The sequence below is a fragment of the Lissotriton vulgaris genome, chromosome 11 (genome assembly GCF_964263255.1).
Source record: "Lissotriton vulgaris chromosome 11, aLisVul1.2, whole genome shotgun sequence".
In the NCBI taxonomy this organism is placed as follows: Eukaryota; Metazoa; Chordata; class Amphibia; order Caudata; family Salamandridae; genus Lissotriton; species Lissotriton vulgaris.
In genome coordinates this window covers 11717484-11732985 of record NC_141699.1, presented here as the reverse complement: position 1 = coordinate 11732985, position 15502 = coordinate 11717484, and the positions used below count along the sequence as shown (strand labels likewise).

Below are 15502 nucleotides of genomic sequence, written 5' to 3'. Positions count from 1 at the left end.
CATTCGCAGTACTCGTGTCTGCCGTAGGGAAGGAGCATCCGCAGTACTCGTGTCTGCCGTAGGGAAGGAGCATTCGCAGTACTCATGTCTGCCATAGGGAAGGAGCATCCGCAGTACTCGTGTCTGCCGGTGGAAAGGAGCATCCGCAGTACTCATGTCTGCCATAGGGAAGGAGCATCCGCAGTACTCATGTCTGCCGGTGGGAAGGAGCATCTGCAGTACTCGTGTATGCCGTAGGGAAGGGGCATCCGCAGTACTCATGTCTGCCGTAGGGAAGGGGCATTCGCAGTACTCGTGTCTGCTGTAGGGAAGGAGCATCCGCAGTACTCATGTCTGCCATAGGGAAGGAGCATCCGCAGTACTCGTGTCTGCCGTAGGGAAGGAGCATTCGCAGTACTCATGTCTGCCATAGGGAAGGAGCATCCGCAGTACTCGTGTCTGCCGGTGGAAAGGAGCATCCGCAGTACTCATGTCTGCCATAGGGAAGGAGCATCCGCAGTACTCATGTCTGCCGGTGGGAAGGAGCATCTGCAGTACTCGTGTATGCCGTAGGGAAGGGGCATCCGCAGTACTCATGTCTGCCGTAGGGAAGGGGCATTCGCAGTACTCGTGTCTGCCGTAGGGAAGGAGCATCCGCAGTACTCATGTCTGCCATAGGGAAGGAGCATCAGCAGTACTCGTGTATGCCGTAGGGAAGGGGCATCCGCAGTACTCATGTCTGCCATAGGGAAGGAGCATCCGCAGTACTCGTGTCTGCCGTAGGGAAGGAGCATTCGCAGTACTCATGTCTGCCATAGGGAAGGAGCATCCGCAGTACTCGTGTCTGCCGGTGGAAAGGAGCATCCGCAGTACTCATGTCTGCCATAGGGAAGGAGCATCCGCAGTACTCATGTCTGCCGGTAGGAAGGAGCATCTGCAGTACTCGTGTATGCCGTAGGGAAGGGGCATCCGCAGTACTCATGTCTGCCGTAGGGAAGGGGCATTCGCAGTACTCGTGTCTGCCGTAGGGAAGGAGCATCCGCAGTACTCATGTCTGCCATAGGGAAGGAGAATCAGCAGTACTCGTGTATGCCATAGGGAAGGGGCATCCGCAGTACTCATGTCTGCCGTAAGGAAGGGGCATTCGCAGTACTCGTGTCTGCCATAGGGAAGCAGCATCCGCAGTACTCGTCTGCCCTAGGGAAGGAGCATCCGCAGTACTCATGTCTGCCGGTGGGAAGGAGCACCCGCAGTACTCGTGTATACCGTAGGGAAGGGGCTTCCGCAGTACTCATGTCTGCCGTAGGGAAGGAGCATTCGCAGTACTCGTGTCTGCCGTAGGGAAGGAGCACCGGCAGTACTCTTGTCTGCCGTAGGGAAGGAGCATCCTCAGTCCTCGTGTCTGCCGTAGGGAAGGAGCATCCGCAGTACTCATGTCTGCCATAGGGAAGGAGCATCCGCAGTACTCGTGTCTGCCGTAGGGAAGGAGCATTCGCAGTACTCATGTCTGCCATAGGGAAGGAGCATCCGCAGTACTCTTGTCTGCCGTAGGGAAGGAGCATCCGCAGTACTCATGTCTGCCGTAGGGAAGGAGCATCCGCAGTACTCTTGTCTGCCGTAGGGAAGGAGCATCCGCAGTACTCATGTCTGCCGTAGGGAAGGAGCATCCGCAGTACTCATGTCTGCGGTAGGGAAGGGGCATCCGCAGTACTCGTCTGCCGTAGGGAAGGAGCATCCGCAGTACTCGTGTATACCGTAGGGAAGGAGCATCCGCAGTACTCATGTATACCGTAGGGAAGGAGCATCCGCAGTACTCGTGTATATCGTAGGGAAGGAGCATCCGCAGTACTCTTGTCTGCCGTAGGGAAGGAGCATCCGCAGTACTCGTGTATACCGTAGGGAAGGAGCATCCGCAGTACTCGTGTATACCGTAGGGAAGGAGCATCCGCAGTACTCGTGTATACCGTAGGGAAGGAGCATCCGCAGTACTCTTGTCTGCCGTAGGGATGGAGCATCCGCAGTACTCTTGTCTGCCGTAGGGAAGGAGCATCCGCAGTACTCATGTCTGCCGTAGGGAAGGGGCATCCGCAGTACTCGTCTGCCGTAGGGAAGGGGCATCCGCAGTACTCGTCTGCCGTAGGGAAGGGGCATCCGCAGTACTCGTGTCTGCCGAAGGGAAGGAGCATCCGCAGTACTCATGTCCGCTGTAGGGAAGGAGCATCCGCAGTACTCATGTCTGCCGTAGGGAAGGAGCATCCGCAATACTCGTATCTGCCGAAGGGGAGGAGCATCCGCAGTGCACACACTTCCCATTGGGCCTTCAAGCATGCAGAGCTCTCCAGAGTGCTCCAGCCTGGGTTTCCCATCCATGCCTTTAGGGATGCAGCTGTCTGGATGGATGGCTAGCACAGGCACAGCATCGAGCCTTGATTCTGGAAAGCTTATAATGTGCAAAGCTCATCACAACATTGGGCCTGATTTAGACCTTGGCGGACGGGTGACTCTGTCACAACGATGATGATATCCTGTCTGCCGAAATCTAAATCCTATAGGATATAATGGCATTTAATGAAGATGACAAGTGACACCTCTCAGTAATACCTGAAGCTCCCTGGATTCCCCATCAGCCTGCGCAAGTGCCAAAATATCACTCTGCACCGGTAACTTTTCATTTCTAAATCACTTTCAACATATTGCGCCTCACCTTTAGGTGTCTAGAAGGCTCTGCACCCTGCGTCTGCAGAGTGACATCGATGCTACCAACCCACCAGACACCTCTGCTTCGACAGGCACAAAGTCCTAGTGGCCTTAAAATCACTTGAAAGAGCAGAGGAGACCGAGGCTTCTCAGCTGGTGTCCTTCGCCTCTGACATGGCCTCCAATGACCGTTCGCCTAGTCTCACGCGCTTTAAAATTCTCAGAATACACTAACTCTATGAAGTGTTCACATACCATCTAACCTCTACGCAGTGTTCACATACCACTTAGCTTCTACGCAGCGTTCACATACCATCTAACCTCTAAGCAGTGTTCACATACCACCTAGCCTCTACGCAGTGTTCACATACCACCTAGCCTCTACTCAGCGTTCACATACCACCTAGCCTCTACGCAGTGTTCACATACCACCTACCCTGACTCCGACCCCTCACCAACCTCCCACCTAGTGCCTAGCTGGCCATCTTCTGGCACTCTAGCCCGCACATAGAGCCTCCCTGCCCATTGTTTCGAAGCAGTCACCTTATGCAGTGTGCTCTGAGCGTCTCTCCAGGGCTCTATTCTGTATGTTAAATTGGGTCCAATGTTTGATTTACAGCATCCCACGGGAGACCTCCAGCCACCTGAAGGGGCTGCTGATGGGGCTGCTGCAGCGGAACCAGAAGGACCGCATGGACTTCGGTAAGAACGACTCCAGAGCGCACGGATGGCAGCTTGAAACGCGTGCATGTGTGTGGTTACACCATACAGATCTTTCTGGCCCATTCTGGATAGAAGTGATCCATACTTTATCTGATATATCAGCTTAGAAGGTGTGTCCCTCCCAACCTGTGTTACTACGCATTCTACCTTTCAGAGGAAACTCAAGCTCCTCGCTGAGGCCCGTGGGGCCACGGTGTGGGCTCAGTGTTCATTGCACCCGATGAATAACCCTGGGCGGAGTTCGCAAAGTTGTACTACTCGGAGCTACGCGAAGTGCAAAAAAAAACTCAGTCGCACTACGCGGAGTTTCGCAAGCTGCGGAATTCCATACAAAAATGCTGTTCGCTGTGATTGCACAGTGCGGATGCTTGTCCGCACTGTGCTATCATTGCGAACGGCACCTTGTACAGCGCAAGCGGTCCCTTCTTTCCCTCTTCTGGCCTAAACAATTTTGGTAATTTGAATCGAAAAACAATACCCAAAAATATGCCAATGCTGGAATATTTTACTTAATACACAAATATATATATTTTTAAAAAGTCCTTGTAATGGAAAGGTTGGATCATTTCTACTTTGTTTGGCCAACCATCGTCCATATTATATTATTTTAATGCACTTGCACTGCTCCCATGATTCAGTATTAAAATCGCAACTTATTTTTAGCCTCCAATTTCTTCACCTTTACAGGATGTTTTAATATTTTCTATTTTACAATTTGCTTCTTAATTTACACCTTATTAATCTGTTAATATTATTTAATTTTCTAAGCAGTCGCAGACCCAGGTTAAGAATCACTGCCCTTCCCGGGTTCCTAGTCCTCCCTGTGATCTGGGCCTCGGGGAGGACTCCTTCCCTTGAGGGCTCTGGGCCCAAGGAGCGCCAAGACACTGTCACTGCTTTAATTAAGGCTTGAGCTGAAAAGGGAAAAACATGTGGTTTGGTATGAAGTGAGGGCCTGTGCCCTCTGCCAGCGGTGCCTCCGGGCAGGCCGGCCTGCCTGAGCCCTGCCCGCTGCTTCTTCGCGCCTCGCACCTGTTTCTGGGGAATCATTGGCATCTACAGGCCCTCGTGTCTGTTTGCAAGAGGTCATACCGAGAGAGCGTACCTTTCATCCTTACAAGGCAGATGACATAGGGCCCATCTGTTGACTGGGAGTAACACCTGCTGTTTACAGCGCTGAGAGACTCGGTGATGTATCAATGTAAAAATAATCATTCATAATTCGGAATACCTGGCAACACGTTCCTGTGAATCCACCCTACGAAGAATCTCTGGGCCCTTATCCAAGGGTGGGAGAGGGCGGAGCCTGTGTGAGCCGTGGCATGCAGCATATTTGTGATTGGCCACATGCCTGGGTCTGGCTGCGTCCTGTTAGAACGGGTCTTGGGTGGAAAGAGCTGGCTCAGTGGGTGGGTGTGAGTAGCCTGGCATACGTAACTGAGGCTCTTGGGTGGAAAGACAAGGGCCAGTGGGGGATGTGAGCAGCCTGGCACTCGTAACTGAGGCTCTTGGTTGGAAAGACAAGGACCAGTGGGTGGGTGAGAGCAGCATGAAAATGTGTAACTGAGGCTCTTGCGTGGAAAGACAAGGGCCAGTGGGTGGGTGTGAGCAGCCTGGCATGTGTAACTGAGGCTCTTGCGTGGAAAGACCAGGGCCAGTGGGGGGTGTGAGCAGCCTGGCATGTGTAACTGAGGCTCTTGCGTGGAAAGACAAGGGCCAGTGGGTGGGTGTGAGCAGCCTGGCATGGGTAACTGAAGCTCTTGCGTGGAAAGACAAGGGCCAGTGTGTGGGTGGGTGTGAGCAGCCTGGCGTGTGTAACTGAAGCTCTTGCGTGGAAAGACAAGGGCCAGTGGGTGGGTGTGAGCAGCCTGGCATGTGTAACTGAGGCTCTTGCGTGGAAAGACAAGGACCAGTGGGTGGGTGTGAGTAGCCTGGCATGTGTAACTGAAGCTCTTGCGTGGAAAGACAAGGACCAGTGGGTGGGTGTGAGCAGCCTGGCATGTGTAACTGAGGCTCGTGGGTGGAAAGACCAGGACCAGTGGGTGGGTGTGAGCAGCCTGGCATGTGTAACTGAGGCTCGTGGGTGGAAAGACAAGGGCCAGTGGATGGGTGTGAGCAGCCTGGCATGTGTAACTGAGGCTTTTGGGTGGAAAGACAAGGGCCAGTGGGTGGTGTGAGTAGCCTGGCATGTGTAACTGAGGCTCTTGCGTGGAAAGACCAGGGCCAGTGGGGGGTGTGAGCAGCCTGGCATACGTAACTGAGGCTCTTGGGTGGAAAGACAAGGGCCAGTGGGGGATGTGAGCAGCCTGGCACTCGTAACTGAGGCTCTTGGTTGGAAAGACAAGGACCAGTGGGTGGGTGAGAGCAGCATGAAAATGTGTAACTGAGGCTCTTGCGTGGAAAGACAAGGGCCAGTGGGTGGGTGTGAGCAGCCTGGCATGTGTAACTGAGGCTCTTGTGTGGAAAGACCAGGGCCAGTGGGGGGTGTGAGCAGCCTGGCATGTGTAACTGAGGCTCTTGCGTGGAAAGACAAGGGCCAGTGGGTGGGTGTGAGCAGCCTGGCATGGGTAACTGAAGCTCTTGCGTGGAAAGACAAGGGCCAGTGTGTGGGTGGGTGTGAGCAGCCTGGCGTGTGTAACTGAAGCTCTTGCGTGGAAAGACAATGGCCAGTGGGTGGGTGTGAGCAGCCTGGCATGTGTAACTGAGGCTCTTGCGTGGAAAGACAAGGACCAGTGGGTGGGTGTGAGTAGCCTGGCATGTGTAACTGAAGCTCTTGCGTGGAAAGACAAGGACCAGTGGGTGGGTGTGAGCAGCCTGGCATGTGTAACTGAGGCTCGTGGGTGGAAAGACCAGGACCAGTGGGTGGGTGTGAGCAGCCTGGCATGTGTAACTGAGGCTCGTGGGTGGAAAGACAAGGGCCAGTGGATGGGTGTGAGCAGCCTGGCATGTGTAACTGAGGCTCTTGCGTGGAAAGACAAGGGCCAGTGGGTGGGTGTGAGCAGCCTGGCATGTGTAACTGAGGCTCTTGCGTGGAAATACAAGGGCCTGTGGGTGGGTGTGAGTAGCCTGGCATGTGTAACTGAGGCTCTTGCGTGGAAAGACAAGGGCCAGTGGATGGGTGTGAGCAGCCTGGCATGTGTAACTGAGGCTCTTGGGTGGAAAGACAAGGGCCAGTGGATGGGTGTGAGCAGCCTGGCATGTGTAACTGAGGCTCTTGGGTGGAAAGACAAGGGCCAGTGGGTGGGTGTGAGCAGCCTGGCATGTGTAACTGAAGCTCTTGGGTGGAAAGACCAGGACCAGTGGGTGGGTGTGAGTAGCCCGGCATGGGTAACTGAGGCTCGTGGGTAGAAAGACCAGGGCCAGTGGGTGGGTGTGAGCAGCCTGGCATGTGTAACTGAGGCTCTTGGGTGGAAAGACAAGGGCCAGTGGATGGGTGTGAGCAGCCTGGCATGTGTAACTGAGGCTCTTGGGTGGAAAGACAAGGGCCAGTGGATGGGTGTGAGCAGCCTGGCATGTGTAACTGAGGCTCTTGGGTGGAAAGACAAGGGCCAGTGGGTGGGTGTGTGCCTAGCATGTGTAACTGAGGCTCTTGCGTGGAAAGACAAGGGCCAGTGGGTGGGTGTGAGCAGCCTGGCATGTGTAACTGAGGCTCTTGGGTGGAAAGACAAGGGCCAGTGGATGGGTGTGAGCAGCCTGGCATGTGTAACTGAGGCTCTTGCATGGAAATACAAGGGCTTGTGGGTGGGTGTGAGTAGCCTGGCATGTGTAACTGAGGCTCTTGCGTGGAAAGACAAGGGCCAGTGGGTGGTGTGAGTAGCCTGGCATGTGTAACTGAGGCTCTTGCGTGGAAAGACAAGGGCCAGTGGGTGGGTGTGAGTAGCCTCTCATCTGTAACTGAGGCTCTTGTGTGGAAAGACCAGGACCAGTGAGTGGGTGTGAGCAGCCTGGCTTGTGTAACTGAGGTTCTTGGGTGGAAAGACCAGGGCCAGTGGGTGGGTGTGAGTAGCCTGGCATGTGTAACTGAGGTTCTTGGGTGGAAAGACCAGGGCCAATGGGTGGGTGTGAGTAGCCTGGCATGTGTAACTGAGGTTCTTGGGTAGAAAGACCAGGGCCATTGGGTTGGTGTGAGTAGCACATCTTGTGAAAGTGAGAGTCCTGAGTAGAAAGATAAGGCCCAGTGGGTGGGTGAGAGCAGCCTGTCATGTGTGGATAGTCTTGGGTGGAAATACCAGGGCCATTGGGTGGGTGTGAATAGCCTGGCATGTGTAAATAAGGCTCTTGCGTGGAAAGACAAGGGCCAGTGGGTGGGTTTGCGCAGCCGGTCATGTGTGGAGGGTCTTGGTTGGAAAGACCAGGTCCACTGTGCAGGTGTGAGCAGCCTGTCATGTGGAAGTGAGCCTTGGGTGGAAACACCAGGTCCACTGTGCAGGTGTGAGCAGCATGTCATGTGGAAGTGAGTCTTGGGTGGAAAGACCAGGTCCACTGGGTGGGCGTGAGCAGTCTGTTCTGTGGAAGTGCATGGGTCGGTCAGTGCCACCCTCGTCTTTGCAGACTCTGCCTTTTTTCTAAGCACCCCACTCTTGGCTGATGAGGCCTCTACCGAGCATGGAGACAGTAAGGTGCCGAAGATCATAGCGTGAATAAGTGGGGGTGCTAGAACTACAACTACAGCTGCCGCAGTGCACATCCTGTCCACGAGACCACAGTGGGTTATGTCACAGGTGTGCGGCTGGTGTCTGTTGGGTGTTCCTCCATAGCAGTGATAGGCGTGGGGTCCATCTGACCGCAGAGTCTAACGTGCCCCTCTTCTTTTGCAGATGAGTTTTTCCACCACCCATACCTGGACGTGAGCGCCTCCATGAAGAAGTGTGAGTAAAGGCGGGGTGGGCTGCTGGCTCGGCTGCTGCGGGGTTGGCCCGAGCCCAGGGTCACTTTGTTGCTTTAAACAGGCACTCCCATGGCCACCCCACAGCACGTCAGGGTCCTCCGTGGTGTAAACTCTCCCAGTCTTCCAGCTGACCCTGTCCCCTCCAGCAATGACTTCATTCTTTGAAGCTGTTGTCTCCCCACCTGGGTGACCGTGCCATGTGACTGACTCCTCCAGCCCAGCCAGTCTTTAGGATGGGAATTGGACCAGTGACACGCGTTCCCACTCCTACCAGAATTGGAGATGCGCTTTTAGCTTACAGACGTGACCTGGATGGACATTTCACTGACTCTTCCAGCCCTGGCGGCCTTGGAGGGGTGGGGCTTACAAGTGACTGACTCCTTTGAGAGGTGTGCCTGACCTGTGACTGCGAGCCCTTTCTGCTGGTGGGAGTGGGCGACCCGAAGCTTGACACCTCTGTATGTGACTGCGAGCCCTTTCTGCCTGTGGGAGTGGGCGACTCAAGGCTTGACAACTCTGTTTCTAACTGCGAACCCTTTCTGCCGGTGAGAGTGGGCGACCCATGGCTTGACACCTCTGTATGTGACTGCGAGCCCTTTCTGCTGGTGGGAGTGGGCGACCCAAGGCTTGACACCTCTGTATGTAACTGCGAGCCCTTTCTGCCGGTGAGAGTGGGCGACTCAAGTCTTGAGACCTCTGTATGTGACTGCGAGCCCTTTCTGCTGGTGGGAGAGGGCGACCCAAGGCTTGACACCTCTGTATGTGACTGCGAGCCCTTTCTACTGGTGGGAGTGGGCGACTCAAGGCTTGACACCTCGGCCAAGGACTGCAAGACTTTTCTGCCAGTGGGAGTGGGCGACCCAAGGCTTGATACCTCTGTATGTGACTGCAAGCCCGTTCTGTGGGTGGAAGTGGGCGACCCAAGGCTTGACACCGAGTCCTTTCTGCCGGTGGGAGTGGGTGAATCAAGGCTTGACACCTCTGTATGTGACTGCGAGCCCTTTCTGCCTGTGGGAGTGGGCCACTCAAGGCTTGAGACCTCTATATGTGACTGTGAGCCCTTTCTGCCGGTGGGAGTGGGTGACTCAAGGCTTGAGACCTCTATATGTGACTGTGAGCCCTTTCTGCCGGTGAGAGTGGGCGACTCAAGGCTTGAGACCTCTGTATGTGACTGCGAGCCCTTTCTGCTGGTGGGAGAGGGCGACCCAAGGCTTGACACCTCTGTATGTGACGGCGAGCCCTTTCTACTGGTGGGAGTGGGCGACTCAAGGCTTGACACCTCGGCCAAGGACTGCAAGACTTTTCTGCCAGTGGGAGTGGGCGGCCCAAGGCTTGATACCTCTGTATGTGACTGCAAGCCCGTTCTGTGGGTGGAAGTGGGCGACCCAAGGCTTGACACCGAGTCCTTTCTGCCGGTGGGAGTGGGTGAATCAAGACTTGACACCTCTGTATGTGACTGCGAGCCCTTTCTGCCTGTGGGAGTGGGCCACTCAAGGCTTGAGACCTCTGCCTGTGACTGCGATCCATTTCTGCCAGTGAGAGTGGGTGGCCCAAGGCTTGACACCTCTGCCAGGGACTGCAAGCCCTTTCTGCTGGTGGGAGTGGGCGACCCAAGGCTTGACACCTCTGTATGTGACTACGAGCCCTTTCTGCCTGTGGGAGTGGGCGACTCAAGGCTTGACACCTCTGTATGTGACTACGAGCCCTTTCTGCTGATGGGAGTGGGCGACTCAAGTCTTGATACCTCTGTATGTGACTGCGAGCCCTTTCTGCTGGTGGGAGTGGGCGACTCAAGTCTTGATACCTCTGTATGTGACTGCGAGCCCTTTCTGCTGATGGGAGTGGGCGACCCAAGGCTTGACACCTCTGTATGTGACTACGAGCCCTTTCTGCTGGTGGGAGTGGGCGACTCAAGTCTTGATACCTCTGTATGTGACTGCGAGCCCTTTCTGCCGGTGAGAGTGCGGCGACCCAAGGCTTGACACCTCTCTATGTGACTCCGAGCCCTTTCTGCCGGTGGGAGTGGGCGACTCAAGTCTTGACACCTCTGTATGTGACTACGAGCCCTTTCTGCTGGTGGGAGTGGGCGACTCAAGTCTTGATACCTCTGTATGTGACTGCGAGCCCTTTCTGCCGGTGAGAGTGGGGCGACCCAAGGCTTGACACCTCTCTATGTGACTCCGAGCCCTTTCTGCCGCTGGGAGTGGGCGACTCAAGTCTTGATACCTCTGTATGTGACTGCGAGCCCTTTCTGCTGGTGAGAGTGGGGCGACCCAAGGCTTGACACCTCTGTATGTGACTACGAGCCCTTTCTGCTGGTGGGAGTGGGCGACTCAAGTCTTGATACCTCTGTATGTGACTGCGAGCCCTTTCTGCCGGTGAGAGTGGGCAACTCAAGTCTTGACACCTCTGTATGACTGCGAGCCCTTTCTGCCGGTGAGAGTGGGCGACCCAAGGCTTGACACCTCTGTATGTGACTACGAGCCCTTTCTGCTGGTGGGAGTGGGCGACCCAAGGCTTGACACCTCTGTATGTGACTACGAGCCCTTTCTGCCGGTGGGAGAGTGGGCGACTCAAGGCTTGACACCTCGTCCAAGGACTGCAAGCCTTTTCTGCCAGTGGGAGTGGGCGACCCAAGACCTGACACCACTGTATTTGACTGCGAGTCCTTTCTGCCAGTGGGAGTGTGTGACCCAAGGCTTGACTGCTCTGTTTCTAACTGCGAACCCTTTCTGCCGGTGAGAGTGGGCGACTCAAGGCTTGAGACCTCTGCTTGTGACTGCGAGCCCTTTCGGCCGGTGGGAGTGGGCGACTCAAGGCTTGACAACTCTGTTTCTAACTGCGAACCCTTTCTGCCGGTGAGAGTGGGCGACCCATGGCTTGACACCTCTGTATGTGACTACGAGCCCTTTCTGCTGGTGGGAGTGGGCGACCCAAGGCTTGACACCACGGCCAAGGACTGCGAGCCTTTTAGCCGGTGGGAGTGGGCGACTCAAGGCTTGACACCTCGGCCAAGGACTGCGAGCCTTTTAGCCGGTGGGAGAGTGGGTGACTCAAGGCTTGACACCTCTGCCAGGGACTGCAAGCTGTTTCTGCCGGTGGCAGTGGGCGACCCGAAGCTTGGTACCTCTCTATGTGACTGCGAGCCCTTTCTGCCGGTGATAGTGAGCGACCCATGGCTTGACACCTCTGTATGTGACTACGAGCCCTTTCTGCTGGTGGGAGTGAGCGACCCAAGGCTTGACACCTCTGTTTGTAACTGCGAGCCCTTTCTGCCGGTGGGAGTGGGCGACCCAAGGCTTGACACCACGGCCAAGGACTGCGAGCCTTTTAGCCGGTGGGAGAGTGGGTGACTCAAGGCTTGACACCTCTGCCAGGGACTGCAAGCTGTTTCTGCCGGTGGCAGTGGGCGACCCGAAGCTTGGCACCTCTCTATGTGACTGCGAGCCCTTTCTGCCGGTGGGAGTGGGCGACTTAAGGCTTGAGACCTCTATATGTGACTGTGAGCCCTTTCTGCTGGTGGGAGTGGGCGACTCAAGGCTTGAGACCTCAGTATGTGACTGCGAGCCCTTTCTGCCGGTGGGAGAGTGGGCGACTCAAGGCTTGAGACCTCTGTATGTGACTGCGAGCCCTTTCTGCCGGTGGGAGTGGGTGACTCAAGGCTTGAGACCTCTGTATGTGACTGCGAGCCCTTTCTGCCGGTGGGAGTGGGTGACTCAAGGCTTGAGACCTCTGTATGTGACTGCGAGCCCTTTCTGCCGGTGGGAGTGGGTGACTCAAGGCTTGAGACCTCTGTATGTGACTGCGAGCCCTTTCTGCCGGTGGGAGAGTGGGTGACTCAAGGCTTGAGACCTCTGTATATGACTGCGAGCCCTTTCTGCCGGTGGGAGTGGGTGACTCAAGGCTTGAGACCTCTGTATGTGACTGCGAGCCCTTTCTGCCGGTGGGAGTGGGTGACTCAAGGCTTGAGACCTCTGTATGTGACTGCGAGCCCTTTCTTTACCGTCTTGGTGTGTATTGAGCTTTTTAACTGGACACTTTTCAAGATCCTGAAGTCCTCTTTTTGTGTCCACAGCCGCTCCTGTGCCTATGCCCTCCTACCCCAGTTCCGGCTCTGGCAGCTCCTGCAGCAGCTCGTCCACATCTCACCTGGCCTCTCCGCCAGTAAGTAACCGCAGTGGACATATTGCTGTGCTAGCTTCCTCCGTAGGAGTCGCCGCTTGTCCTCCAGTGTCTGCACAGTTCACATGTCACGTTTGTTGTGTGTTTGTATAACACTTTCTGCCATCACTTTGGCATCAAAGTGCTTTCTTGAAAACGTCACCTTTTTGTACAGTTCTGAGAATTCCGTCGATCAAGTGTCTGTTGTGTGGCTTATTAGAGTGTTGTTAAGTGTGTAGTATAGCAATGGCTTGTATTCATTAATATGGATCGGGGTGCCACCTTGTGACTTTAGGCTTCACTATCATTGGAGCCTTTGGTCCTGGGATGGTGGGGCTCGGTGGGAGTGTGATCTTTAACTTCAGTGGGAGGGGAGCAGTGGGCCTGCGGTGGGGAGGGAAGAGGTACCACGAAACACATTGTGACTTCATGCTTCGAGCAGGGTGTGGTAGAAGTCTTTGTTACTTCAGGTTTCACTGGAAGAGAAGTGTGCCCTTGAGGTGGAGTGGGGATTGTGACTTCAGGGTTCACTGGAAGAGAAGTGTGCCCTTGAGGTGGAGTGGAGATTGTGACTTCAGGGTTCACTGGGAGAGAAGTGTGCCCTTGAGGTGGAGTGGAGATAGTGGCTTCAGGGTTCACTGGAAGAGAAGTGTGCCCTTGTGGTGGAGGGGAGATTGTGACTTCAGGGTTCACTGGAAGAGAAGTGTGCCCTTGAGGTGGAGTGGAGATTGGGACTTCAGGGTTCACTGGAAGAGAAGTGTGCCCTTGTGGTGGAGGGGAGATTGTGACTTCAGGATTCATTGGAAGAGAAGTGTGCCCTTGTGGTGGAGGGGAGATTGTGACTTCAAGGTGCACTGGAATAGAAGTGTGCCCTTGTGGTGGAGGGGAGATTGTGACTTCAGGGTTCACTGGAAGAGAAGTGTGCCCTTGTGGTGGAGGGGAGATTGTGACTTCAGGATTCACTGGAAGAGAAGTGTGCCCTTGTGGTGGAGGGGAGATTGTGACTTCAGGATTCACTGGAAGAGAAGTGTGCCCTTGTGGTGGAGGGGAGATTGTGACTTCAGGGTTCATTGGAAGAGAAGTGTGCCCTTGTGGTGGAGGGGAGATTGTGACTTCAAGGTGCACTGGAATAGAAGTGTGCCCTTGTGGTGGAGGGAGATTGTGACTTCAGGGTTCACTGGGAGAGAAGTGTGCCCTTGAGGTGGAGTGGAGATTGTGACTTCAGGATTCACTGGAAGAGAAGTGTGCCCTTGAGGTGGAGTGGAGATTGTGACTTCAGGGTTCACTGGAAGAGAAGTGTGCCCTTGAGGTGGAGTGGAGATTGTGACTTCAGGGTTCACTGGAAGAGAAGTGTGCCCTTGAGGTGGAGTGGGGATTGTGACTTCAGGGTTCACTGGAAGAGAAGTGTGCCCTTGAGGTGGAGTGGAGATTGTGACTTCAGGATTCACTGGAAGAGAAGTGTGCCCTTGAGGTGGAGTGGAGATTGTGACTTCAGGATTCACTGGAAGAGAAGTGTGCTCTTGAGGTGGAGTGGAGATTGTGACTTCAGGATTCACTGGAAGAGAAGTGTGCCCTTGAGGTGGAGTGGAGATTGTGACTTCAGGATTCACTGGAAGAGAAGTGTGCTCTTGTGGTGGAGGGGAGATTGTGACTTCAGGATTCACTGGAAGAGAAGTGTGCCCTTGTGGTGGAAGGGAGATTGTGACTTCAGGGTTCACTGGGAGAGAAGTGTGCCCTTGTGGTGGAGTGGAGATAGTGGCTTCAGGGTTCACTGGAAGAGAAGTGTGCCCTTGAGGTGAAGTGGAGATTGTGACTTCAGGGTTCACTGGGAGAGAAGTGTGCCCTTGAGGTGGAGTGGAGATAGTGGCTTCAGGGTTCACTGGAAGAGAAGTGTGCCCTTGTGGTGGAGGGGAGATTGTGAATTCAGGGTTCACTGGAAGAGAAGTGTGCCCTTGAGGTGGAGTGGAGATTGGGACTTCAGGGTTCACTGGAAGAGAAGTGTGCCCTTGAGGTGGAGTGGAGATTGTGACTTCAGGATTCACTGGAAGAGAAGTGTGCCCTTGAGGTGGAGTGGAGATTGTGACTTCAGGATTCACTGGAAGAGAAGTGTGCTCTTGTGGTGGAGGGGAGATTGTGACTTCAGGATTCACTGGAAGAGAAGTGTGCCCTTTTGGTGGAAGGGAGATTGTGACTTCAGGGTTCACTGGAAGAGAAGTGTGCCCTTGAGGTGGAGTGGAGATTGTGACTTCAGGGTTCACTGGAAGAGAAGTGTGCCCTTGAGGTGGAGTGGAGATTGTGACTTCAGGATTCACTGGAAGAGAAGTGTGCCCTTGAGGTGGAGTGGAGATTGTGACTTCAGGATTCACTGGAAGAGAAGTGTGCTCTTGTGGTGGAGGGGAGATTGTGACTTCAGGGTTCACTGGAAGAGAAGTGTGCCCTTGTGGTGGAGGGAGATTGTGGCTTCAGGGTTCACTGGAAGAGAAGTGTGCCTTGTGGTGGAGGGGAGATTGGGACTTCAGGGTTCACTGGAAGAGAAGTGTGCCCTTGTGGTGGAGGGGAGATTGTGACTTCAGGGTTCATTGGAAGAGAAGTGTGCCCTTGTGGTGGAGGGGAGATTGTGACTTCAGGGTTCACTGGAAGAGAAGTGTGCCCTTGTGGTGGAGGGAGATTGTGGCTTCAGGGTTCACTGGAAGAGAAGTGTGCCTTGTGGTGGAGGGGAGATTGTGGCTTCAGGGTTCACTGGAAGAGAAGTGTGCCTTGTGGTGGAGAGGAGATTGTGGCTTCAGGGTTCACTGGAAGAGAAGTGTGCCCTGTGGTGGAGGGGACATGCCAAGGTGGCTCACTTGTAAATGTAGGTCTGTGACCAAGTCGCTCGAGCCCTCGCCCTGCGAGGGTCCTCTCTTTCCTCATGGCTGGGCAGAGGAGACCTCGAGCTGCTTGGTTGAGACCCCCCCACCCACCCCCCCCCCCCCCCCCCCCACCCCCGTGGGGTCAGCACTCCAGCGCTTAGAGCGCTCTAGCACGCCGTGTGGCGCTATGTCAAGTGCGTGACTG

The 15502-nt window shown here is 55.0% G+C and overlaps 1 protein-coding gene across 4 annotated transcripts in view; it reads left to right on the top strand.

The window, feature by feature from the left end:
- The window catches only part of ULK1 (unc-51 like autophagy activating kinase 1), a 210060-nt gene that overhangs the window by 126662 nt on the left and 67896 nt on the right, over positions 1-15502 (top strand). For all 4 annotated transcript variants that reach the window (XM_086942657.1, XM_086942660.1, XM_086942658.1 and 1 more), the window contains 3 exons: positions 3296-3378; positions 8217-8267; positions 12363-12451. In XM_086942657.1, coding sequence (XP_086798783.1) covers positions 3296-3378; positions 8217-8267; positions 12363-12451 — 223 coding nt within the window. The remainder of the gene's footprint in view (positions 1-3295; positions 3379-8216; positions 8268-12362; positions 12452-15502) is intronic.